A 25,089-nucleotide genomic window follows, 5' to 3' on the forward strand; every position below is an offset into this window, starting at 1 on the left:
AATGAGTGGTGGAAGTGGGAGGGTGGGCACCAGGGAGATGAGTGTCAGTGTTTCCAAACGTGTTTGTATTTTGAGTAAAAATAATATTGTTAATTGGGTTTGCCTGTGTCCTTTATAAAGTTTATATCTCCAGTACCTGGCATTACATTTATGGCACACATAGCCTGGCAAAGTGACACTTATGTCAGATCCAGCCCTCATAACAAGTGAGTTCAACACCTCTGGCATAATGTATAGTTTATAGCAGAGATGCCACAGGAACCTCTAAAGAACCCAGTGTAGCCCCTGGCCTTATGTGTTGGCACGCCTGAGCTAGGTAGACATATGACTCTGGCTTATATTGAATCAGTAGCTTTTCTGAGTTTCAGGGAGAGAATTGTAGCTTTCCACCCAGTACCTTCCATCACAGAACCTTTAATTGGAGACACCAGGTATTGAACCTGGGACTGTCTATATGCAAAGCAGTTTGGAGAGCCAGTTTGGTGTAGTGGTTAAGTGTGTGGACTCTTATCTGGGAGAACCAGGTTTGATTCCCCACTTCTCCACTTGCACCTGCTGGAATGGCCTTGGGTCAGCCATAGCTCTGGCAGAAGTTCTCCTTGAAAGGGCAGCTGCTGGGAGAGCCCTCTCCACCCCCACCCACCTCACAGGGTGTTTGTTGTGGGGGAGGAAGGTAAAGGAGATTGTGAGCCGCTCTGAGACTCTTCGGAGTGGAGGGCGGGATATAAATCCAATATCTTCTTCTTCTTCTTCTGATCACGGAAGTTACAACCATTACCATGAGATACTTGAAAGAAGTTGAAATACAAGATGCAAATTCAAACCTTGGTACAAGTGTATATACTTTTATTACAAATTATTGATGGCATTAGTTGGGTATAATAACACAGTCAGTGTTGCATAGCTGTTCCAACATACGATTGCATTCTCTCCTTGCAGTGACTTAAAAATTAAGTCACTCTAACAGATCTATTGTATACAAAGATCTCCGCAATCCACCTCAAATACATTCGGTTTCTTACATGAATTTGCTCTGATGAGAATGGGGGCCGCTGTGTAGAGGAAACAGATTTAGGGCATGAAAATAGCTTTTGTAGCATTCTTCATATATACTGTTCAGAAACAATTCCTTTATTTGGTACAATTCAAGTAATTACTAACTTTGAAACAACACACACACACAGTGCTTTGGACCACCACACAGCCAATGTGTATTGCAGCAGTTACCAGGGGTCAGTTTGTTATGCCAAACGCTTTGCGCTCTTGGTGTGGTTAGAAGCAATACCTCTGCAGTAATGAATTAACTACACCGTATTTAGGAAGAGGGTAATCAACAACAGTTAAGGTCACCTGCCCAGCTCTCCCCACTCTCGTAGCTTAATTCACCATAGAGCTAAATAGGCTCCTCCCCTTTATGTGAAGTTACTGCTCATCAGTTTCGGTTGGCACTTTCTGTTCCACATTTGGGCTGTGTTTACTCTTCAGGGATCTTCCTATGTATTTCCAGTATTCCTTCCGTATGATATCTTTTTCTTTAGCCAGGATTTCACACAACTGAAGTAAGGGAAAACAAACAAACAAAAATACACAAGGCTGTTAAATTTTTTTTTGCATAGTTTTGTTATTTATTCATTAGCTTGATTCAGACTTAATGCAGTGCTCCACAGATGCAAGAATCAAAATCTTTGCTGCATTCCCCGACCCCCCGCAGCCTCATTTTGGACAAGAGTTCACAGGAGCAGAGATCTGGAACAGCTAAATGTTATTGTGCTCTTTCTTTCTTACCCCCCCCCCTTGATTCTGGGCTTCATTGTTCAAATCCCCTATGAGAATTTTGCTGAACTCTTTTTTTTTTCTTGCGCAGGGGCCATGCTAATCTTCTCTGTATCATTGTAATTTTAGTATATGTGCTGCCGAAGTGAGCACTTGCTGAACTCTTAAAAGATTTGGCAAACTTTCCAATATTTGTTCTCACAAAAAAAATGAGAAAACACCCAAAACATATAAAGCAGACTGATGAAAATCTTCCTCATGCTACTGTGGCCACATAGGAGAAAGTCATTTTAAAAGTATGATGGGAGTAAGGTTTTGTTATGACAATTATAATTCAAGAAGCATTTTAAGGTAGATGCTGAGCTGATATAATTTAGTATACCTTCTGGTGATGTCAGGGGTGCGTGGCAAATGCAAATGAGTTGTGCTAATGAGCTCTGGCTCCTCTTTTTCTACGAAATGACCCCTGCCCCCCCCCCCCCAGTAAGTCCTTTCTGATCCTGGAGAAAGTTATTCCACGTGACTCAGGTGGCTGCAGTGGGTCAAAGGGAGGAAGTGAAATAGCTCCCTTCCGCCTCTTCTGACAACACCTTATGCTGACATTTACCTGGATTTAAACCAAGCACTCAGAGCCTGGGTTGCCTCAATAAATGCTGTTACCACCACCTTTGCTCTACAGCCATGGAGGGAAGTGCTGGGGAATAAACCAGGGTGTTGTCATTCACACCATAATTAAGACTAACTTAATTATTAGGATAGAAAGAGAAACAGAGGAGAAAGGCAGAGGATAGGGACAGTATGCACAAATGCAGTTAAGTGTACTCCATTTTTAATTTCTCAGCCACGGGTTTTAGGGACACTATTTGCACTCCAATATTTTAAGCCTGTCACTGAGCCCTCTGCAGGTTTCACTAGAGAAAACATATCCTTGCCCTCAGAAATGCTGCCACAGCAATCATATTGGGCTTTCCAAGGACTTATTCACATCGATTTAACTTTAACTAGGGGCCAACCAATGGCCAGGTTTACTCTGGGTTGAATAGATCCAAGTGGGCAGCTGTGTTGGTCTGAAGCAATAGAACAAAGCAGTAGACAAGTTGCACCTTTAAGACCAACTAAGTTTTATTCAGAATGTAAGCTTTCGTATGCTCTAAGCAGACTTCATCAGACAAAACAGGAACGGCAAGCAGCAGTTCTTAATATAAGTGGGCAGTGAGTTGGTATGTAGAATCATGGGAATGTTTTTAGCAGATTAAAAGAATCACAAATTGGGGCCTGTGTTTGTTAATGTTAACTGGGCTGAAAAAACATTGGAGGGTGATAAACTGCAAAGGAACTTCAAGAACAGAATGGAGAGAGAAATTGCTGAATTACAAATTATTATGAAACTTGGAACAAACACCTCCCCAGGACTGAACAGGGATATTGGTTTTTTTATCTCATTACATATGCTAAACCAACTCTCACTGAGTATAGCTATACATCCACAGTATTTCAATGCATTTCTCTTTTAGAACAGTGTATCAGAATAAATTTTTTTTACATACTCAAATAAGGGATATGGGCTGTTTATCTCATTACATATACTAACCCACCTTCCACTATATTTTAATGTACCCTGTTTTTTTTAATGGCTAACTAATATGTATTTCTCTTTTACAACAGTGTATCAGAATATTGGGAGTTTTTTTGTATTGACATACTCAAATAAGGGATATTGGCTATCTTATTACATATACTAACCCATCCCCCACTGTATTTTAATGTATTCCTTTTTTTCTAATGGCAAACTATAATGATGTTATAACCTCTTGAGTAACTATGCCCTCTATTTAAACCCAAAACTAACAAAGGCATAATGTTACCAAGATTTATGGCACTTCACACCTACGACATCAATCTGTTTTTTATCATCCTCCAATGTTTTTTCAGCCCAATTAACAACATTAACTAACAAACACAGACCCCAATTTGTGATTCTTTTAATCTGCTAAAAACATTCCCATGATTCTACGTACAAACTCACTGCCTACTTATATTAAGAACTGCTACTTGCCATTCCAGTTTTGCCTAATGAAGTCTGCTTAGAGCATACGAAAGCTTACATTCCGAATAAAACTTAGTTGGTCTTAAAGGTGTCACTTGTCTACTGCTTTGTTCTGGGTTGAATATTTACTGTTAAACAGTCACCACCTGATTTCTGTCACACTCTGTAGCTGAATGAACATCTCTTCTGCCCCTGAAATCTAAACACATGAAGCTGCCTTATACTAAACCAGATCCTTGTTTCAACAAAGTCAGTACTGTCCACTCAGACAGGCAGTAGCTCTCCAAGGTCTTAGGTAGAGGTCTTCCCCATCACCAACTACCTGATCTTTCTATCTGGAGACACCAGGGATTGAACCTGAGACCATCTGCCTGCCAAATTATGATGCTGCGCCACTGAGCCACAGCCCCTCTCAATAAAGAACCATCACAGCAGAACAGATAATGCTCCGACCAGATACCTGGAGTCAAATCTTCATTCGGACAAAGAGAAAGGTCACTTGGAGAGAGGGGTAGCTGAAGGCAACTGATGCTCAGCCTATCTCAACAAATTCATATGAGGACAAATGAGAGAAATCCCATGGATACTGTCTTGAGTTCTTCAGAGAAAGGGTAAAGACTAAACATAATATTTTTACCAAGCCTGTGCCAATAATTTCCCCCTGTCTTGCTAGTTTACACACTAGATTCCCCCCTCCCTAAAATCAACCACATTTTTACCCCACCCATCTTTCAAGGAGGCTCAGGAGGTCTACCCACTTCTCCACTCCTCGCTAACTACTCTCCAAAGTAGTTAAGGCCAAGAGAAAGACAGAGTGTGGCTGGTCCAAAGTCTACTGATGAGTTTCATGGCTGACCGAGATACTGAACCAGAGCATCCCAGCTCTTAGCTCAGTATTAGTTATTATACAACACTGGAACTCTACTGCTGGAGTACTCAGAAATACAGCATACACACAAACACAGCATCTGAAGCAATAAAATCTACAGTACCACCTCCTGTTTTTTTGGCATAGCATATAAAACAGCTCTCAGAAAGAGGTGGTGTGGTATAATGGTCAGAACATCAGACCAGGTTTGAATCCCCACTTTCAATGGAAGTCACACACTTTCAGCCTAACCTACCACACAGGGTAGCTGTGAGGATACAACAGAGGAGAGGAGAATTAGGCCAGCCATCTAAGGTCTCCGTTGGGGAAAAAGATGGGGGTATAAACAAAGTAAGTAGGTAAAGACAGGAGGTTGGCGTATCTTCAAGAGTAGCAAAGTAATCTAGAAGAAGAATTGAGATTTATATCCCACCCTTCTCTCTGAATCAGAGACTCAGAGTGGCTTACAATCTCCTATGTCTTCTCCCCCCACAACAGACACCCTGTGAGGTGGGTGGGACTGAGAGGGCTCTCCCAGAAGCTGTCCTTTCAAGGACAACCCTGCCAGAGCCATGGCTGACCCAAGGTCATTCCAGCAGGTGCAAGTGGAGGAGTGGGGAATCAAACCCGGTTCTCCCAGATTAGAGTCTGCACACTTAACCACTACACCAAACTGACTCTCCTCTATTCATTCTACAGTGCTGGGCTTCGGATCGCTAAATAAAACAACACAGGGGGTTGTTACCATATAAAGATTTCCCCTTCTTTGAAGAGCCACCCCCCACTGGAGCATTAAGGAGTTCAATCTGGCCTTTGGGATTTGGCCTAGCAAGGGAAATGAACAGACCACGAACACTAAGTAAGTCTTCCAGATAGGCCTATAAAGCATCAGACTGGCATTTTAAGGGACACTAATAAATACACACCATTTTCTGAATCCTTCTTGTCTAAGTGACACCTGATGTACCACAATTTATAGCCAAGTCTCAAAACTGAAAATTTTGTCACCAAAACAACAGAAGCAGCAAACGCATTGCCAAATCTAAGTAGGCGGTGTTAGATAGCACCTTTGCAAATTTCACCACCCACACGTTATGAACAAGACGGTTCTGGCTGGAAGCCATCAGCAATAAATAAGAAGTTTGGAGAATATATTAGACATGAAGACAAGTCAGACGCTGCATATGCATAGAATGGCACATTGTGTGATGAACAGAAAACTTATCTGCCTTGACCTGAACAGCCCTAAAGCCTCAAACATATTTTTGTAGAGACAAACATTAAATATTAACAATTTGATCAACAGCATGTATGAAATTGGCAGTGACTACAAGCAAAACGTATTTATGTCAGTGTATTTCAAGAGAACTTCAGAAGTTGAATAAATAACTAAATAATTGAGGGAAGTTGTTTAGAAGCTTTCTACATCACCTTTCCAGAAAATCTGCTTGAAGTGGCTAATAAAGCAACATAAAAAAAATTAACACCACAAAAGTTGTTAACTATTAATGAACTATTAAAAACAGCCACAGCATAAAAATAACATAAAACATAGAAATAACATTAAAATGACGCTCAAAATACCTCTCATGCAAAAATCAGACTATAAAACTATGTAAAATATGAATTAAATGCCTGGGTAAAAAATAAATGTTTTGGTCTGGCACCTAAAAGTGAGAACAGTAGGCAACAGGCAAGCATCAAGGAAAAGAACATTCCACAGACAAGGTGCCACCACTTAAAAAGCCCTGTAAATTATAACTCCCAGCTTCCACTATATTGCACAGAAGTGCCTTCCTATATTCTTCTTTACTTATAATTGTGCAAATGTTCAAACTATGTGAGACAATGTTAAAAATTGTTTACATTTGAATCCATTGCAATGGATTAAAATTTGGTGCCATCTTTTGCACCACCGTCTACTTTCTCAATTGCAATGATGAAAGTTTACAGGAAGAGAGAATGGTATCTTCTGCTGGCAGTTGCCAACCAGGCTAAAAATGACAGCAGACTAGCTAAGCAAATGCAGGGATTTTTAAAAAGACAGGCTTTATATTTACCTCTAATGCTTTGTTGAGTGTTTCTTCCTTGTTTTCACACTGGTTATCTAGCATGTCTTCATAGATGTCCACCAAAAAAGCAATCAGGTAGGGAGAACTGTGGCTCGGTTGCAAGTCCAACAGCTGTTCCAGGAGACTGGGGTATTTTGATAAACCACGATCCTGCAGAATCCTGATGCAAGAAGACACCACTGTGAATTGGGGTGTGAAGATCACTTCCTACCCCTTATATTCGACTGTAGCTAGTCTGAGATCTTCTGAAATCACAGAGAAAGAATAAACTGCCAGCTATGGATCATCTGTTGCTAAAAACATTTCTGAGTAACCAACTTCACAATATATCCTAAACCTGCAAACCCAACTCAACTGGATAATGAAATAAACACTGGATATTCCGAGCATCAGTAGAAAGGAAGTTCCCCCTGCCTTGCGCTACAAGATGGAAACAAGGGTGGAAATATGCACAGAGCTGCAAGAACCAAAAGAACGAGGAGGAGGAGAATGCCTCGCCCGTACAGCAAAATTTAACTTGTTCAGCCACAAAGGGTTACGCTATAAGCACGACTGGAGTTAGGGGTGCGGATGGCGTACCTGCACATGTACTAGCATCGCTGGCTTCTTAATGTCAGGACATTTCAATGTGTTGGCTTTGTAATGCCAATATCTTTACTCTGAATCCTTCCTCTTGCTCCTGGGAAGCAGCAGCTGCGAATATCAGTGACTATGGCAAGACCAAGGCAATAGACATGCTGTAAAGCGGTCTATCCCAGCTCCCTGGTTTTGTGGACCTAGACGTATGGAGGGCTCTCTTCTCCACCAAAGGTACGTTCCCAGAGACAGGGTTCATCTAAATTATACAGGTGACACAAGCTGGTTAGGGGACCTCCCCCCACAGCATATCACACTATTCTCTGGAACTCAACTTTTACAAGTGCTGTGTATATTTGGAAAGCCTTCTAATCAGCTTGCCTTGGCACTAGCACATTTATATGCCATAGTGTACATGAATGCAACAACCTCACCACTGAGTAAAGCCTTAGAACCCAAAATGCTTTTGGTCCTGTTTTAATGTGGTTCAAGGTGATCAGCCTAGAGCAGGGGTGGCCAACGGTAGCTCTCCAGATGTTTTTTGCCTACAACTCCTAGCAGCCCCAGCCATGCTGGCTGGGGCTGATGGGAGTTGTAGGCAAAAAGCATCTGGAGAGCTACTGTTGGTCACCCCTGGCCTAGAGAACTGTTGGTCCTTTTTATTGGTTCAAGGCTCTTAAACTGGAGATATCCTGTTATATAGATTCAGGACTTTTACGTTCAAATATTTGCTACTTCAGGGGAGGAATGTGCCTATGGTTTTTAAAGTAGAGTATTAGTGTACTTTATAATAAATACATATATTTTGTTTATTTCTCATAATTTTCTCCCACCCAACCTTTGGGTACCCAGCTCTTATGCTTTTGGATGCACAGGCTGCAGTATCACAAGAGGAGGAATCCAGGCAACCGGAATGTGCATCCTCTTAACTAACCAATGTAACCCAGATGTTTCAGGGCCTTCCCTTGCCTCCCACCACTGCTGCTGTGGACTGCACACACAACTAGGGGGTTGGCTGACATGTTTATTTACTTTATTTATACTTTGCCCCCCTCCCCAGTGGCGAGCCAAGGAAGCTTAAGTCATTCTCCTTTCCTTTGATTTATTCCCACAACAATCCCATGCGGAAGATTAGGTTTAGGAGTGTGTGACTGGCCCCCGAGTCACCCAGCATGTGTCCAGGGAAGAGCAGGGATTCAAAACTAGGTCTCCCAGCTCCTCAGAGAAAAATAAGGAGGAACAATGCATGAAGGAAAGTAGTTTATTTGAACTTTTAGATCCTTGTTCCTTCTTTTTTCCCTCTCCCACTTATGCTCAGGCAATCTTCTTCACGCTGACTCTCAGCCCCGCCCCCACCCTCTTTTCAGTAAGAGTTTGTATGCCAATATAGTCAACCTTACATTGCTGCGGTGTAGGTTACTGTGGTGTGAAGTGCTTTAAATATTCTCTTTTGTTTAATGTTTAGCATTTTGGCTTGCTTTGTCCTTATCGTCTAGTGCCAGCAGAGATGCACAGAATAAATTAAATACAGGCAATTTCCTCTCAAATTCCCATTTTAAAAAATCAGTGTCCTTGTTTTGTTCTTTTGTTGCTATTATCATATTGATATGTCTACTGCATTCATTGACGATTCCTTCAAGGTGAGGCATTTGTAACCATCATGTGTTTCCCTGAGTAAAGCAGCCCTCTCCACTCTGACCCAAAACAGCCATATAAAAACAACTGAAATCAGAATACAGTCCAATATGCTTATGCTACAAGCATTGTTCCTTCTAAGTTGAATTAGCATGAGCTAGCTCAGATTTTTAGCCTCCAGCTCATACATTTTTGTCTTAGCTCAGGAAAGCACAATAATTTATAAAATAGCTCACAACTTTAATGCCAGTAGCTCACAACTTTAATGCCAGTAGCTCACAACTTTAATGCCAGTAGCTCACAATGTAGAATTTTTGCTCACAAGGCTCTGCAACGTAGAGGGAACATTGGCTACAAGTTTCTTTTCCTCTCAAGGGAACACTCTGGCAGATGTCAAGCTACAGCAGTAAAATGACTAGTGGCCAAGAGGTCCAGGGCTCCTGTGCCTTTAAGAGCTGAACAGAAGAGGAACTTCGGCAGGTGCTGCTTCTCTTGCTGGGGTGAGAAAAGGTACCCTTCTCAAATTCTGTCTGGGTTGCAAGCATACCATTGGGATTCATCCTACAGAATTCAAACACATTCTCACTTGGGAATTGCTTGTTAAACTAGCTTCTTGAAGTACACTTCCTGATTTACTGATTTAAGCCAACACATTTGGGGTCTTCCCTGCAGTGATGTACACGCTGCAACTCTGTGCCAAATATCACACCCTGCACTTTTCTTGTTTGCTGAGCTTGTCACAGCTGCCAACAGGCATTGGCATCTCACCCTTTCAAATAGTTCCAAGCACTCTCATTGTGAGGCACCATCTTGATCATTTCTAGAGTATACCTGAAAAGGAGAGGAAATAAAAGCATTTGACAAAGGGAAGAGAAGAAATAAAGCTGTGTTAAATCTGTACAAAAGTGCTCAATTCCAAGAGGAAAAGGCAGTGCTCTCCTCATGGAAAAGGGACTTCATGCCCCCTATTTCTTTTGTTTAGAATGGACAAAGATTCTTTTTATAAAGAAATTAAAACAACAACAACAAAATTTTATTTGTATCCCGCCCTCCCCGCCGGAGCAGGCTCAGGGCAGCTAACAACATAATTCAGGTTTAATTATACAAATAGATAAAATTACGTTTAAACATCATGAACATTTTAATTAAAAATCTGCTTAAGTTTTAAAAATTAAATTAGTAAAAGTGCTAATGCTATGTTTGCTTTTTTATGATGGTGGTTTCCTTAGCAATTTCCATTTTCATCAGCGAAAGCCAGTCGGAAGAGGAAGGTCTTGCAGGCCCTGCAGAACTGTTCAAGGTTCCGCAGGGCCCGCATTTCCTCTGGAAGTTGGTTCCATAGGCTCGGAGCTATAGAGAAGGCCCAGTTACGGGTACATTGCAGCTTCACCTCTCTCAGTCCGGGAATAGTCAACAAGTTTTTCCCGGCTGACCTCAGTGCTCTCTGGGGTTCATATGGGGAGAGATGGTCCCTAAATTGTTTCCTAGTAGGCACGGTACACAGACAAGCCCTCAGATGGCAGCTGATAAAAAAAGATGTTCACAAGATAACCAAATGCTTTTTAAGCAATCTGTGCTGGGCATTTCCATCCCCCGAGGAATGAACTTTATGCTTTTTCCTACACTATCCCATGCCTTTGCTGTGCATTGAGCTGTACAGCAGATCTTTGCCCTGAGGAGGTTTACAACTTAAAATCTGGGACAAAGAAAACACCAAAGGAAAGAGATTTGAGTCAAGGAGGAACAGGCAAAGCGTATACCTCAGTTCCACAATATATGTGCTTTGCCTGAGTAGAGGAAGGAAATATCCCTTTAACAAAGAAGCTCTGAGGATACCCAAAACTAAAGGAAAGCAGTAGAGCAGTGTCTTCTCGATATCTCAGCTGGCCAGAAGATGCTTGATGTATTCATTTCCTCTTCCTATGTAAATGGGGTGAAAGGGAGAAATTTCTACTTACTGGACTTCTCTCTCTATAACAACAGAGTCATCATATCCAGTTGTGTTGGAAATGACAAAATATCTTTGGTTCCAGACTGAGTTGTTTCGGACATCCTCTTTCAAAAGCTGTTCAACATACTCCAGTTCATCATCCCACAGTTTAAATTCCTGAGGAAATATCAAGGGGCGGGGGGGGGGGGGGGAGAACAGATTTCAAGAGAGGAAGCAAACTGAAGAAAATTGCTTCGGTTATCTCTTGGGAAAGCAGCTCTAGACTAAGAGGCTATATCAGCATAAATTTATAGACAAATAAAACTATGTGGTGGACAGACAAGTCAGTATTTATAATTTGGAAATGCAAACCAGAGAAGCAATAGGATGCTTATTTGTGTGCACAGAACAGCGTCTTAGACACAATGCATAGGAGCCCATGTCTTGTGAGTGGACTGATATTATGATCTGCGTTTAACTATGATTTCCCTCTCCACAAAAAAATAAAACAATCCATCTATAGCGTGATCAGGAATGAAACCAGAACTCAGGGGCAGGACTCAAGTTCAAACCCAACTGCAAAGGGGTTGGAATGTATCTCTTTTCTGTCTCAGCAGATAGAAGGGAGGACAAGCCAGTGGAGAGGAGCCACTACTGAAAGAGTTCTGTCTCTGGTTGCCACTCAACTCATTTCTGCAGGTGAAGGAATGGAAAGTAAGGTTTGGGAATTGGATCTTTCAGCTGGCATGCTGACTTTCACTGAAAGAGAATCATGATTACTAGGGAGAACTTGCAATCCTTTGCGATATTTAAGCCATCCCCCTTCACTTATCAATCCCAGGATAAGGTAGACGCTTACTTAGTAACAGCAAGAGCAAAAAATATATACCTGAATGACCCACTGCCTGTGTTGCCAAGCATGGTAGTTCTTGGCATCCTGGTTAAGAATGTCCGCTATGAATTCCAGCTCCCGGGATGGATCCTTCAGCCATTCCACCAACACTCGTCTGTGGTGCCTGAGAAACCATAACATATATTAAAACATTTGGTGACTTTTACTAGTAATGGGTTTTGCGTTTGTTTGTTAAAACATCATGCTGGATGGTATTCACCAGGGGAAAAAATGCAATGCAACAAAACTTTAATGATGGCATGCAACCACCGGGTTGGTTCAGAATTGTACATCATGCAAACTAAATCCATTGAGTTGATAACCAGATTATATTAAAGTTTCCTCAGCTGCAATTCAGCTGCGTTCTCGTTCACCCATGCCAGTCATCATTTGATGCCACTGCCAACACACGAACAATGAACATGCATGTGTGAACCAGACCACCTTGAGGAGATGCAATAGTGGTGCGACAGTATTGGGCTAGGCACACAGTCCCCCAAGTGGAATTATTGTTCACTGCAGTGCATCTTGATAATTCTTCTTAACACACTTATTAATGCTCCATTATAGTTGTTCTTGTTTGGCAGGCTTCACTGACCCATATCTATATCATAGCCAATGTTCCCTCTAAGCAAAAATTCTACTTTGTGAGCTACTGGTATTAAAGCTGTGAGCTACTGCATAAATTACTGTGCTCTGGTGTCATCCTTCCTGAGCTAAGACAAAAATGTGTGAGCTGGAGGCTAAAAAAACTGTGAGCTAGCTCATACTAACTCAGCTTAGAGGGAACACTGATCACAGCCAATCTAAAGACTGTCCTTCTGGTTTTCTGTGAACACTGCTTGCCTCCTCTTGCTTTCATGGCCTCTCTCAAAATGTAACATGTGCATTACTGATAGCACATAAACAAGCAACTTGAATTATTCTGAAGCATCCATGCCATATGCGCCTGGCTAGACTCCTGAGCCATGGTCTGTATGTAATCATGTGCCCTCCCTAGTTCAGAGAAGAAAGCATTCATTGACCAGGGAAATAACTGGTGTTAAACAACAGAACCAGGCTTTACCAGACTTGATAATTCTTTGGCTGATCTTCAATGATAGCTGTGATGTAATTGAGTTCCTCGTACAGGTCTTTCTTCAAGGACTGCAGAAGAACCCTACGGAAATGCCTGCAGAAAAAAAGAAACTGGGCCATGATTCTTCTCCACTTTTCCCTTGTACTGGTACAGATTAATAAAAGCCAATTACTGTGAGTCAAAAATTACATGAGCAAAATTTTAAAAACAAGTCCAACAATTCTGTATGGAATGGAATCCTGTAGAATCTAGGAAAATCATTATGCCAAATAGAAAGGTTAAAAGAACAGCAACTGTCTGCCTGAAATTTGACACCTTGTCCCACATCCCAAGCTTGAGAGGCTGTATGAATGGGAGGGCCATCTGGCTGGCAAATCCTCCATTCAATTTGCCACTTGAAATAATCTCAAGACATACAAATGAGTGCAAGGAGAGCTATGCGAGTCACACCGAGGGCAATCCAGAAAAGAATCTGTGTGTTTAAGTCACATTGATTCTCAAGGGGCATCAGAACAGCTGAGTTTACCTGGATTGCACCCAGTGCAAATAAGGCACTATACTGGGGGGGGGGGGGGATCAACAACTGCTTGGCATTTTCCCAGTTGGGTGATCAGATAAGCTCCAGATGATACATCATTATTATTATTTGATTTATATCCCGCCCTCCCCGCCAAGGCAGGCTCACAGCGGCTCACGAATTAGAGGTCACACAGTCACATTTGTGTGACCAAATAAAATAAAACAATAAAAACATAAAAACAATTTAAGAGACGAGAGCATTCATTGACCAGGGACAGTATTGGGCTAGGTACACAGTATTGGTAATGATAATTACCAATGTGGCCTGGATCTTGCAGCAAGGGATCAGCTGAACAAGTCCGCCTTGACTGTCCATTCCTGCTGACATTGATTCCCCGAACCCCAGAAATTCTGGAGAAAGAAGGGGCTCCCCAGTAACAGCCTGGGGGGAGGTCAGAGGTCTGCAGCAGAAAGGAGGAGCTGGCAAACATCTCCTTCCCTTCATTTGGTGGGAACTTTCCTGGGGCTTGCAAACCCTTATCAAAGCAGCATCTGAAGACAGCATAGATCTCATTCTCTGAAAAGACTGTCATCCTTATCAATCTCTCAAAGTAGCTTACGGTACAGAGTCAATTAAAACCACCAAACTAAATGTAAAAACCATTTTTTTAAATGCTGTATTAAAACTGGGAATATAAGCCACTCTTATCAACCTAAGCCAAATCAGTCTACCACTCCAAGATAAGAAGATTTCCACAAGGCCTTTAAGGGCTTTAAAGGTTAACATCCCAGCCTAGTTCAGGCAGGGCTCTCCCCTGGCCACTGGATAGCAACATGCATACATGTCACATCTAACATGAAACAGTTCAGCATGTCCAGTTATGACCTGGGTTCAGACTCCTATTTTCCAGTGAAGCTGACTGGGTGACCCTGGGTCATTCAATATCTCCCAGGGACATATGTGAGGATAAAAAAGGCTGGAAAGGAGAATCGTGCATTCTGTACTCCTTGGAAGACAGGCAGGCTAGAAAAAAACACATTCAATGGACAGTGTGGTTGATTCATAGATTTTATTTGGGATACCAATCGTGGTGCTCCAGCCAACACATGCGAGGCTTTATGTTTGTATACCCTATTCAAACACACACATGTCAATCACAGGAGCACTTGAGTGGCGAGGTAGTATGGTCTCACCCTCCATTATGCAGATGGAGAAGGTTAGGAGAGTTAAAGGCACTGGCCTGGGTGGTCAGATCTTGGAAGCTAAGCAGGGTTGGCCCTGGCTAGTATTTGGATGGGAGACCACCCAGAAAGTCCAGGGTCCTGGCTCAGAGGCAAGCAGTGACAAACCACCTCTGAGCATCACCTGCCATAAAAACCCTACAGGGTCACCATTAGTCCGCTGTGACTTGATAACAAGAAAAGCTTTGAATTGTGCCTTGAACCAAACCTGCCACAAGTGCAACTCCTCAAGGGTACATCTTATGTGGTCCCACTCCAGAAAGGAGTCTAGCTCTTCCACTGCACTTCCCAGACCCTTGTCACATAAAACACATGGCATCCTCTGAGATTAAAAAATGGCCATGTGTTACGGATAAATCAAACTGTGCTAAAAAAAATAATGACTCTCTCCCAGACTTACAAAGTATCAAAAACGAATTCACAAATATACAAAGTACAAATGACAATGAGAAGCACGGCACCAAAACCTAAGTGAGATATATGGCTCCAACATTCTCCTTAATCACTAAAATACAAGCATCTGTCCATTCTTCAGAGGAGCAATAGGAGTCCATACAAAGAAGTCGGCTTGAAGGGTATAGTTGTCCTCATGTGATCGCTAGCTGAAGGTCTCACATTTCACTGTACAACAGCTTCTACCAAAAGCCGAAATACTTATTATCTATGAACAAAGTACAACATGTAACAAACTACTTATCCAAAAGAACAACATATATATCCAACCAAAATTACACAGAATACGTGTATCGGAAACTCTTTGGGATTCTCTTTCCAGGACAATGGCTTACAATACTCATGACAACTTCCAATATAAAGCCCACAACAGCCGTTGTACTTTATCCAAATTAAAGGTACCATGCACAGTTATGGAAACCCACTTCTACAGCTAAATCCTTTTTTTTTGCTAATACTGCATAACAAATATTTTAAATAAAACATGAAAGATCATAAGACTAGTTCATACCTAATGGTTCCATAGTTTTAAAATAATGAATCCATCTGGCTTCTTTGTGTAATAAAGTTTTCTGTAAATCTTCTACTCTAAACATGGGGCTTTCTATCTTCTGTAATACAAAAAAACATAAATCTTTCACATCATATCAGTATCCATATAATGGACTCCTAATTACTTCTCTGAAGAATGGACAGATGCTTATATTTTAGTGATTAAGGAGAATGTTGGAGCCATATATCTCATTTAGGTTTTGGTGCTGTGCTTGTCATTTGTATATTTGTGAATTAATTTTTGATACTTCGTAAGGCTGGGAGAGAGTCATTATTCTTTTAGCACAGTCGTTTGGTTTATCTTGGTCTCTTACTGTGCTACCACTCTGGTTGCATGGTAAGTTCCACGGCACCCGAGTCTCATACATACTGCATGAAACCAGAAAGAGAAAGTTCTGCTTGCTTACGCAGTCTTACTGAGGGAGACCCCTTTAACATAATGTCATTGTTTTTCTGTTTCCACGTAAACAACAACAAAAAAGATTTTTATGAACCTGGTTCCAGCCTAAGAAATCTCCCTAGCACTTTAGGAGTCAAAACAAAAAAGGAAATCTCAAATTTCCTTAATAGCCTCATGATAACATCTGCTACTGCCCCCTGCCCCAGCCAGGGCTATTGTGAAGAACTCCTGATTTTTCATTTTTTTAAAACAACCCATCATCACCCATTTCAGAAAGTTGAAGCCACTGCAAAAACAATAAGAGCAATTAAAATGTGAACATTGCCGCCTACCATACAGTGTAATTTGCAGCATTGAGCTCGATGGCATCCCCCGTCAGCTTGAAAGCTCTTTCGCTCCTTTCGTCACGCTGCAGAACAGCTCGGAAGTAGTCGTACACGTCTCTAACTGGACAGAGAAGTGGGCATTAGGCCAAATCTCACTCTGGCCTTCCTTGGCCACCCTTCAATCATGATGTCTCATTTCAAAATGCTACTGCCAAAGTGCTTCGCAGCTCCTGTCACTGGGGCACTGCGATGCTCCTTATGGAATCCCTATTTTAGGGGTGTCAAACTCATGAGGGCTGCATGTGACATAAATGCCATATTGTCGGGCTGGGCCATGTGTATCAGGAAATGTAAGGCCAGGTAGTGGAGACTGTGTCCTTTATAAAGGACACAGACAAACACAATTAAAGATTTTTTTTAAAAAAGCTTTAAATTAAACACGCACAAAAGATTAGCACTCTTGCAATATTTTATTTAACAGTCTCTGATAACTGAAGGAAGCAAGAGAGAGGGAGAAGGAAGCAAACTTGCTTGCGGTGCTGATGGGAGCCCTCCGGGCCACATGTTTGACACCCCTGCCCTATACTCTTTCCTCCAACTCTTTCATGTCGAACACAAACAACTTCCTTGTCCTTCTCTTGACAGTCTCAAAAGTGCTGCCCCATCACATCTCTATGTTTGCTGTTATACTGCTGACATGCGTCATTCAACTCTAGCAGCTGCCCTCAAGTAGTCTGTGCTCTTAATTGACTCTTGCCTATTCCTGCTTGCTGCCCTTTAGGCCTGGCACACCATCTCTGGAGTCCCACACAGTGAAGTTCCTAAGGGTAGAACATCTGCTTTGTATGCAGAAGGTCCCAGGTTCAATCCCTGTTATTTCCAGTTAAAAGGATCAGGTGGTAGGAAATGCTGAAAGATCTCTGCCTAAGACCCCGGGGAGCCAGTCAGAGCAGACAACACTGGCCTGAAGAGCCCAACAGTCTGAATCCAGCATAAAGCAGCTTCAGAAGTCCCTCTGTGGAGAAACGCCATCTGAGAGTGTTGGTGCTTCATCCAAAAAGGCAGGGATCAGTAAATCCATTCAGCAGGCTGTGTAGCCTTCCCCTCACTCCCCCCCCCCTTCCAGAGCCAAACCAACAACGCTAGGGGGAAAATCTCCTAGAGAGGCAGGAAGTGCTGTGGTTCCTTGCATGTATTAGGCAGGAAGAGAAGGCAGATTTGAACTGGGGCTCGAGCGAGCATGTGGTGAGCAATGGAGGCTCCTGCCTGTGGGGGAGGCCTGCTCAGGAAAATGAGGCCTCCAGGCAGGCAGACTAAGTAAGTACTTCACAAGACAGGGCAAGTTTAGATCAGGGCCAGCCGGATGCGTTTATAATCAACTTTATTTTGTTATGCTGTTTGCTGTGCTGGGCTTTGCTGTGCTGGGCTGTGCTGTGCTAATTTTGTAGATGCAACTGCTTTTGTTTTGGTGTTTTTCTTTTCCTATATTTTTCTCTTTTAAATAAATGTTTTTTCTGTTTTAAATACTGGCAATCTCTGTACCACATAGATCCCCAAACCGCTTTAGGCCACGCTGTGTTAAGAAGGGGGCCCCAGGTGAAGGGGGGAAGGCATGCAGTTGGATAAGGTGCCAATCCTCCAGGGGTGCCCCAAAGAAGCGCTGAGGTCTCTGTGAAACCCAAGTGCAGGGTGGCAGAGGACCTGGAGGCCTGGCCTCACAGCTGGAGAGGGGGATTGGGAGTCCTGTTCCTCTCAATCGGAACCCCGGGACTGAGCAGGTGGTGGCAGCGCGCCCAAGGGGCGGGAGGAGGAATAGCTCCCTCCAGGAGTTGGCGACTCAATAGGGAGCTGACGGGACCGGGTCTGAAGGCAGAATCGGGCCGGTTCCGTCACACTTGGTGGCAGCGGTGGGATGAGAACAAACAGAGAACTTGATTGGCCAGGCATTTTTGCTTTTTGATACGTGCAAGCACCCAGAGGAAGCAACAGCGGTTTTGTTTTCTTTTCGGGTCAACTGGAGTAGGGAAAGTTTAGCTAGTTAGGATGGAGCGTGCTAAGAAACTGGAAATCCTGAAGAAACTGGAAATCCTGGAGATGACAAAGCCACAGCTCCAGGAAGAGTGCGCAAAGCACGAACTGGAGTGTGACAACCTGACTGTAGTAGATATGCAAGTCCTCCTGTTGGAGCATCTTGAGCATGCAGGGGCCCCTGCAAAAGTGGCCCCCACCCAGTCAGAAGTAATCGTGCAGCTACAGATGGAACTGGAGAGAATGCGTATCAAGGCGGACCAAGTCCGCAGACAGGAGGAAAGAGAGAGAGAGGAACGACAAGCAGAGAGGGATGCGATCCGCAGACAGGAAGAAGCAGAGATCCGCAGACGGGAACAAGAAGAGCAACGTCGCCATGAGCTTGAGGTGCTACGTCTGGAAGCTGAACTAAGCAAAGAGATCCAAGTCACGCCCAAAGACTTTGCAGTGTACAAGGAGGGAGAAGACCCCTCCACATACCTCTCCAACTTTGAGAGGGCAGCCAAACAGTGGGGGATTGCAGAGGAGGACTATATGTCTTACCTCTGTAGCAACCTGACTGGAGAGCTTTCAGCCATCTATTACAGCATGCCTATGGAAGATGGGGGGATAACTTTTGCGGCCTATAAAGCCACTGTATTTAAAAGGTTTAAACTGGGGCCAGACCACTCCCGAAAGCAGTTCAGGGGTTTGGCTCCACAAGAAGGTAAATCCTATTCTGAATGTGGGGTAATGAAGGAACAAACAGTTCCAGTGTTATTGGGCCGGGATTTGTTGGTTGGCCAGTACTCTATCAGGGCTGTACCCCGCAGCCAACCCCCCAGGGGAAAGTGGGAGGAGGGAGGCAACTTTAAGGAAGCCACCTCACCACCAACCAGGGAGGGGGAAATAGCCCAGGTTACTGAGGACGAAGAGAGGGCAGTCACCCAGGAGGGGGAGGGCCAGCCTGTCTCCAGCCCTGGAGTAGGGTGTTCTCAAGGGGAGAAGGGGTGTAGCTTTCCCCAAGTGCAGCAAGAGGCTGTGGATGTTCCTAGCGAGGAAGGGAACCTGTCTAGCGTAAAGGATGTGCAAGCTGAAGAGACCGAGGTGGAGAGTGGAGATTTCACAGGAGGTTCTGAGAGCAGCAAGGCTAATGTGGGCTCAGAGGAGCACATAGCTGAAGGCTTGGGGGAACGGGAGCGGTTCCAGGAGGGGGTCCGGAGCGGCCTTAGGTTGGAACCAGTTCACCAAGTAGCTGTGGATCAGGAAGTGGGATCGTCCGAGACGCTCTCAAAACAGGTCGTCTTGAAGCAGGGCAGACAGGAATCCTGGGAAGCTGTGGGACCTTCCAGGCAGGAAGGGGGTCAGTTGGGTAGTACTGAAAAACCAACCGAGGGGACTGAGAACCCAAGCCAAACCCTCAGGGGAAGGTGGGGGGAGGAAGGCAACGTTAGGGGAGCCACCTCACCACCAACCAGGGAGGGGGAGGACCAGTCTGTCTCAAACCCTGCAGGAGGGTGTGCCCAATGGGAAGAGGGGTGCCAATTTCCGCAAGGGCAGCAGGATGCTGTGGGGCCTTCCAGGCAGGAAGAAGCTCAGTTGGTTGACACTAAAAAACCAACTGAGGGGGCGGAGAGCCCAGATCAAACTTTGGCTGAGTGTTCTGGAAACAGTGGGACTAGGGGTGGCTTGAAGGAACAGATGATAGGAAGTCTGGGGCAGCCAGAAATGTTCCTGTCTGAGGTTCAAAGTGACCCGAGGCTGGAAACACTGTGCGATGTGGCAAGGGACCAGGAAGTGGAGTTCTCAGAAGCTGAGACAGGGGATAGGGTGATGGTTTTCCTGCCCCTTCATACTGGTGAATGGAAAGTGGAATGGGAGGGACCCCATATGATTGTGGATGATCTAGACGATGCTAACTGTGTGGTGGCTATGGAGAAAATGGGAAAGGCAGTTCAAGTGGTGCAGGTGAATATACCACAGCCATTCTCTGCGAGGTCCATGGTGGGGCACATAGGTAGGAAGGAAGGAGACAAAAAGAAGCTGGGACAGCAATTGTTTGCAGCACCAGAGGTAGTTTTCTGGGAGGACAGAGTGGACAGAGGGAACATTCCACCAATGAGGGATAAAGAAGAGGCAACTGTGTGGGAACTGGGCAGTTTCCAACCTCATATGTGGGGCCAGGAATTTCCTCCTTTGATGGACCACTCACCCCAGCAACAGCAGCAACGAAGGGAGAGCACCAAACTCCAGAGGTGGTCCTGGGAGATGGAGGAGTACATATTAAAGACTGGACATTCCTGCTGCATGCAGCCATGCAACGTTTTGTCCAGAAAGGACATGGGCACCTAGGGTGCTGGACTTTGTGTATTATTGGAGAAATACCTGAATGTTTGTGTAATGTTTTGGTTAATGGGTTTCTCCTTGTTTGGTTGGATTCTGCTACGGGGTCACCTCTGTAGGAGGCAACCCCTCCGGCTCAGAATTTAAGGAGGGGGACGTGTGGAGAAACGCCATCTGAGAGTGTTGGTGCTTCATCCAAAAAGGCAGGGATCAGTAAATCCATTCAGCAGGCTGTGTAGCCTTCCCCTCACTCCCCCCCCCTTCCAGAGCCAAACCAACAACGCTAGGGGGAAAATCTCCTAGAGAGGCAGGAAGTGCTGTGGTTCCTTGCATGTATTAGGCAGGAAGAGAAGGCAGATTTGAACTGGGGCTCGAGCGAGCATGTGGTGAGCAATGGAGGCTCCTGCCTGTGGGGGAGGCCTGCTCAGGAAAATGAGGCCTCCAGGCAGGCAGACTAAGTAAGTACTTCACAAGACAGGGCAAGTTTAGATCAGGGCCAGCCGGATGCGTTTATAATCAACTTTATTTTGTTATGCTGTTTGCTGTGCTGGGCTTTGCTGTGCTGGGCTGTGCTGTGCTAATTTTGTAGATGCAACTGCTTTTGTTTTGGTGTTTTTCTTTTCCTATATTTTTCTCTTTTAAATAAATGTTTTTTCTGTTTTAAATACTGGCAATCTCTGTACCACATAGATCCCCAAACCGCTTTAGGCCACGCTGTTTTTGAGAAGGGGGCCCCAGGGAAGGAGGAAGGCATGCAGTTGGATAAGGTGCCAATCCTCCAGGGGTGCCCCAAAGAAGCGCTGAGGTCTCTGTGAAACCCAAGTGCAGGGTGGCAGAGGACCTGGAGGCCTAGCCTCACAGCAGGAGAGGGGGATTGGGAGTCCTGTTCCTCTCAATCTGAACCCCGGGACTGAGCAGGTGGTGGCAGCGCGCCCAAGGGGCAGGAGGAGGAATAGCTCCCTCCAGGAGTTGGCGACTCCGAAGGGAGCAGACGGGACCGGGTCTGAAGGCAGAATCGGGCCGGTTCCGCCACACCCTCCCTAAAAGCTGGAGGGGCTGGCACAGCATACTGGTTAAAACACTGAACTGGGACCTGCAACAACTGGGTTTGAATTCCTGCTCTGCAAACCTCCTCAGGGCAAGGACGTCTTTCCTTTGCTTACAAGACTCTGTAAAGCATTGTGGGCACTGAAGAAACGAGCAACATCAAGGAAAGCACCTGACATGGAATATTCAAGAGCATCCTCTCCCTTTATTGCTTTTACCAGCATATGAAACACCTGAAGCTATGTGTGGCTGCTCTTGGCTTGCTCCCACAAGACCATGTGTCAGTCTGGCATCTTCTGAGTTGTCAGGTATTTCTGTAGAGAATGCAGGGGCAGACACCTCTGAACTCAAGCTCCCAAAGGCTATTTTAATTTTTCATACATGGAGCCTAATCACTCTTTTTTTACATAGGTGAAACCATCGACAATCTTTAATCACCACCGCTTCTTGCTAAGGGCAAGTATACTCTTCCAAGTCTGAGTCATCATCATCGTCTTCCTTCCTACACCAGTTGTGCTTCTGCGCTCCCACAACGCTCCCAATTCTTTTCTTTAAGAGGAACACCTGCAATAACTTTAGACCTGCCCTATGCATGTAGATGGGAGAGTCCTGGGATACGATTTTTTCCACTGCTGTAGAAGCACCACTGGAAACTATCCCTCCACAGCATAGAATCTGAGAAGGCCAGGACTCTCAAGGGCCAGAACGAAAAGGCAAGGGCTAAGAGAATGAAAGGCAGGCAAATTCATCTAGGAAGGAAAGTGGAGGCTGACCCTTGTCCACCCAATCAGTTACAGCCTGTTTCTATAGCCACTTTTTATACACGTTCCTACTTGTTAGGCATCTCACTAGTTCAGGGGTGGCCAACGGTAGTTCTCCAGATGTTTTTTGCCTACAACTCCCATCAGCCCCAGCCAGTATGGCCAATGACTGGGGCTGATGGGAGTTGTAGGCAAAAAACATCTGGAGAGCTATCGTTGGCCACCCCTGCACTTGTTTATTAAAATGCCCCGGAACAACTTACATTTCTCACTGTATATAATCTGAACCACTGGGTTTGGCCCATCATCTTGAGGCACTGGCTCAATATCAGCCCATTCCTTCCGGTCCCTGTAAAGATGTAATTGACAACAAGAAAGGGTAAAAGCAGCCTTAAAGCAGCAAGCATTTCAAAGGTTTTGGCAACAGCTAGGTTCAGTACCACTCAGTAAAGCAATGTCCACTGGTGCTTACAACTGTATAATGAGAGTCAAATGAGACCCTGAAGTGTACAGCTGCTTGAGATCACAGCAACTCCTGCCATCGCAGTAACTCTAAGAAGTGTTCTGTTATTGAAGGGAAATGCTACCATCCCATTCAGTTGCAAAAGCATGCACTTCTGGTGCACATGCATAAACCAGGCCTACTAATCTTTAGGTAGTAGTTGGAGATCTCCCACTATTACAACAAAACTCCAGGCAACAGAAATCAGTTCACCTGGAGAAAAGGGCTGCTTTGAAAGGTGGACTTTATGGGAGTATATGCCATTGATGTCCCTCCTCTCCCCATACCATACCCTCCTCAGGCTCAACCCACACATTTCCAGGTATTTCATGACCCAGAGCTGACAACCCTACAACCCAGCCATGGTGACATGGGAGGAGAACTGATGGGACTTATGCATGCATGAACTGATTTTCACCATTCCCACTTCATCCAAACAACAACATCAGGGCAGAGTCACAACACTCATGTATGACATTAACAGCAGATAGTTTCACAAGGTAGCCAGTAACACCTTCTATCTAGACCAACAAGATTTCCTGATAGTCAAACCTACCTTCGTCAGCCACAGCAGAATTCACCAACACTTGGCACCGTTTAGTGTATACTTCATGCCAGCGCATGCCTCTAAGCATACACAGAGAGCCTTTTCCTCTAAACCCAGCAATTCTCACCAGGCATGCAGGTTCAGAGATTTAAAGCTGCAACAGGGGAGAGAGTTCCCTATTTGTAATCTAAACTGCAATACCTCAATTCACTCTCGAAGCGTGCTGGTTTATTTTCAAGCGTGCCTCTCGGAGCCTATGCAGAGAGCTTTCCTCCCTTCTTCCCCTTGAGTGACCCCAAAAGAAAGCCTGTGGGATCGGGGGAGAAGGCGTGGCTGTTCCCAGGGGGACCCCTGGCTCCACTACCCCTGCGCGGCGGCAGCAGCCACTACCTGTAGAGGACGTAGCCGTCGGACTCCAGGGGGATCCCGAACTCCAGCTCGCTGTCCCCGGCGGCCTCCGCGTCTGTCTCCAGGTGAGGAGGAGCACAGGGCTCCGGATCCGCTCTCCCTTCCTCGTCCGCCATCATCACCGCGGCCTCCCACTCATCCCGGAAGAAAGGCAACGAGAGAGGCCGCCTTAGGAGGACTCTCCCCGGCCACACACCATAGAGACGAGCCAGGCGCCCAGAGCGCCTCCAAGGCGGAAACGGAGACATTTCGCCCAGGCGCCCCCAATGGGAAGATTGTGGAAAGAGACCATAGAGATGGGAAGGACAGACTCTCCCCTCAGCGGAGCGGCGGACTTCACTGCGGTTTCTTGTTGCTCAATGGACAGCATAGACGCGGTCTCACGATAGAGACGCAGGGATAGAGCGGCGCCATGTCCGAGAATATGGCGGAGCAGTGGATGTTTGTTGGCAATAGGAGTCGTAACCACCGTTCACCCAGCGTGCATTTGGGTCGGAGCTCACTTCTTCGGAAGCTTTTGAATGAGCCGGGTCTGACACAGGAAAGCTCATGCTGGAAGAAATATGGTTAGGTACTCCTGGGCTTCTGGTTAATTTTTGCTACAGTAGACTAACATGGCGACCCCTCTGGACTTGACCCGTTTAGAGCCGGGTGCTCATGCTGTCAACTAGAGTTAGCTCAAAGTCTGTGTTTTCTAATCGCTGCTGTCATTTTTTTGGCAGCTTTTGCTCAAGAAGCCGTCATCTCAATAGTGTTCTAAAAGAAACTCACGGTCCCGTTGCAGATATCAGAAACTTTTCAAAGCGGAGCCGCGCTGATACACTCGGGCACTTTCAATCCACTAAATAATGCACTTTCAATCCATTTTCAATGCACTTTCCAATTGGATTTTACTTGTGTGAAGTGGCAAAATCCAGTTGGAAAGTGCATTAAAAGTGGATTGAAAGTGTATTAATTAGTGTGTGTGATCACAGCCGAAGTGTAATCCAGGCTGGGATCACACACAAAATAATGCACTTTCAGACTGAATACTGGCAGTTGGAAAGTGCGTTGTTTTATGTGTGTGATCACAGCATATGATACGACAGGCTCTTTTTCTTATTGAATGTGC

The 25,089-nt window shown here is 44.8% G+C and overlaps 1 protein-coding gene and 1 pseudogene across 1 annotated transcript; both read right to left on the reverse strand.

Moving 5' to 3' along the window:
- Nucleotides 1–829: 829 nt before the first annotated feature.
- Nucleotides 830–24,240, reverse strand: FNTA (farnesyltransferase, CAAX box, alpha). The gene is made up of 9 exons (XM_060237076.1): nucleotides 23,961–24,240; nucleotides 22,785–22,870; nucleotides 16,370–16,484; nucleotides 12,860–12,964; nucleotides 11,791–11,917; nucleotides 10,930–11,078; nucleotides 9,740–9,802; nucleotides 6,749–6,920; nucleotides 830–1,554 (listed from the first exon to the last, which is right to left on the reverse strand). The coding sequence occupies exons 1-9, from the start codon at nucleotides 24,224–24,226 to the stop codon at nucleotides 1,423–1,425; spliced, it is 1,215 nt and encodes a 404-aa protein (XP_060093059.1). The 5' UTR covers nucleotides 24,227–24,240; the 3' UTR covers nucleotides 830–1,422.
- Nucleotides 1,828–1,926, reverse strand: LOC132570644 (U6 spliceosomal RNA; annotated as a pseudogene).
- Nucleotides 24,241–25,089: the final 849 nt, after the last annotated feature.

Source organism: Heteronotia binoei, chromosome 4 (genome assembly GCF_032191835.1).
Source record: "Heteronotia binoei isolate CCM8104 ecotype False Entrance Well chromosome 4, APGP_CSIRO_Hbin_v1, whole genome shotgun sequence".
NCBI lineage: Eukaryota > Metazoa > Chordata > Lepidosauria > Squamata > Gekkonidae > Heteronotia > Heteronotia binoei.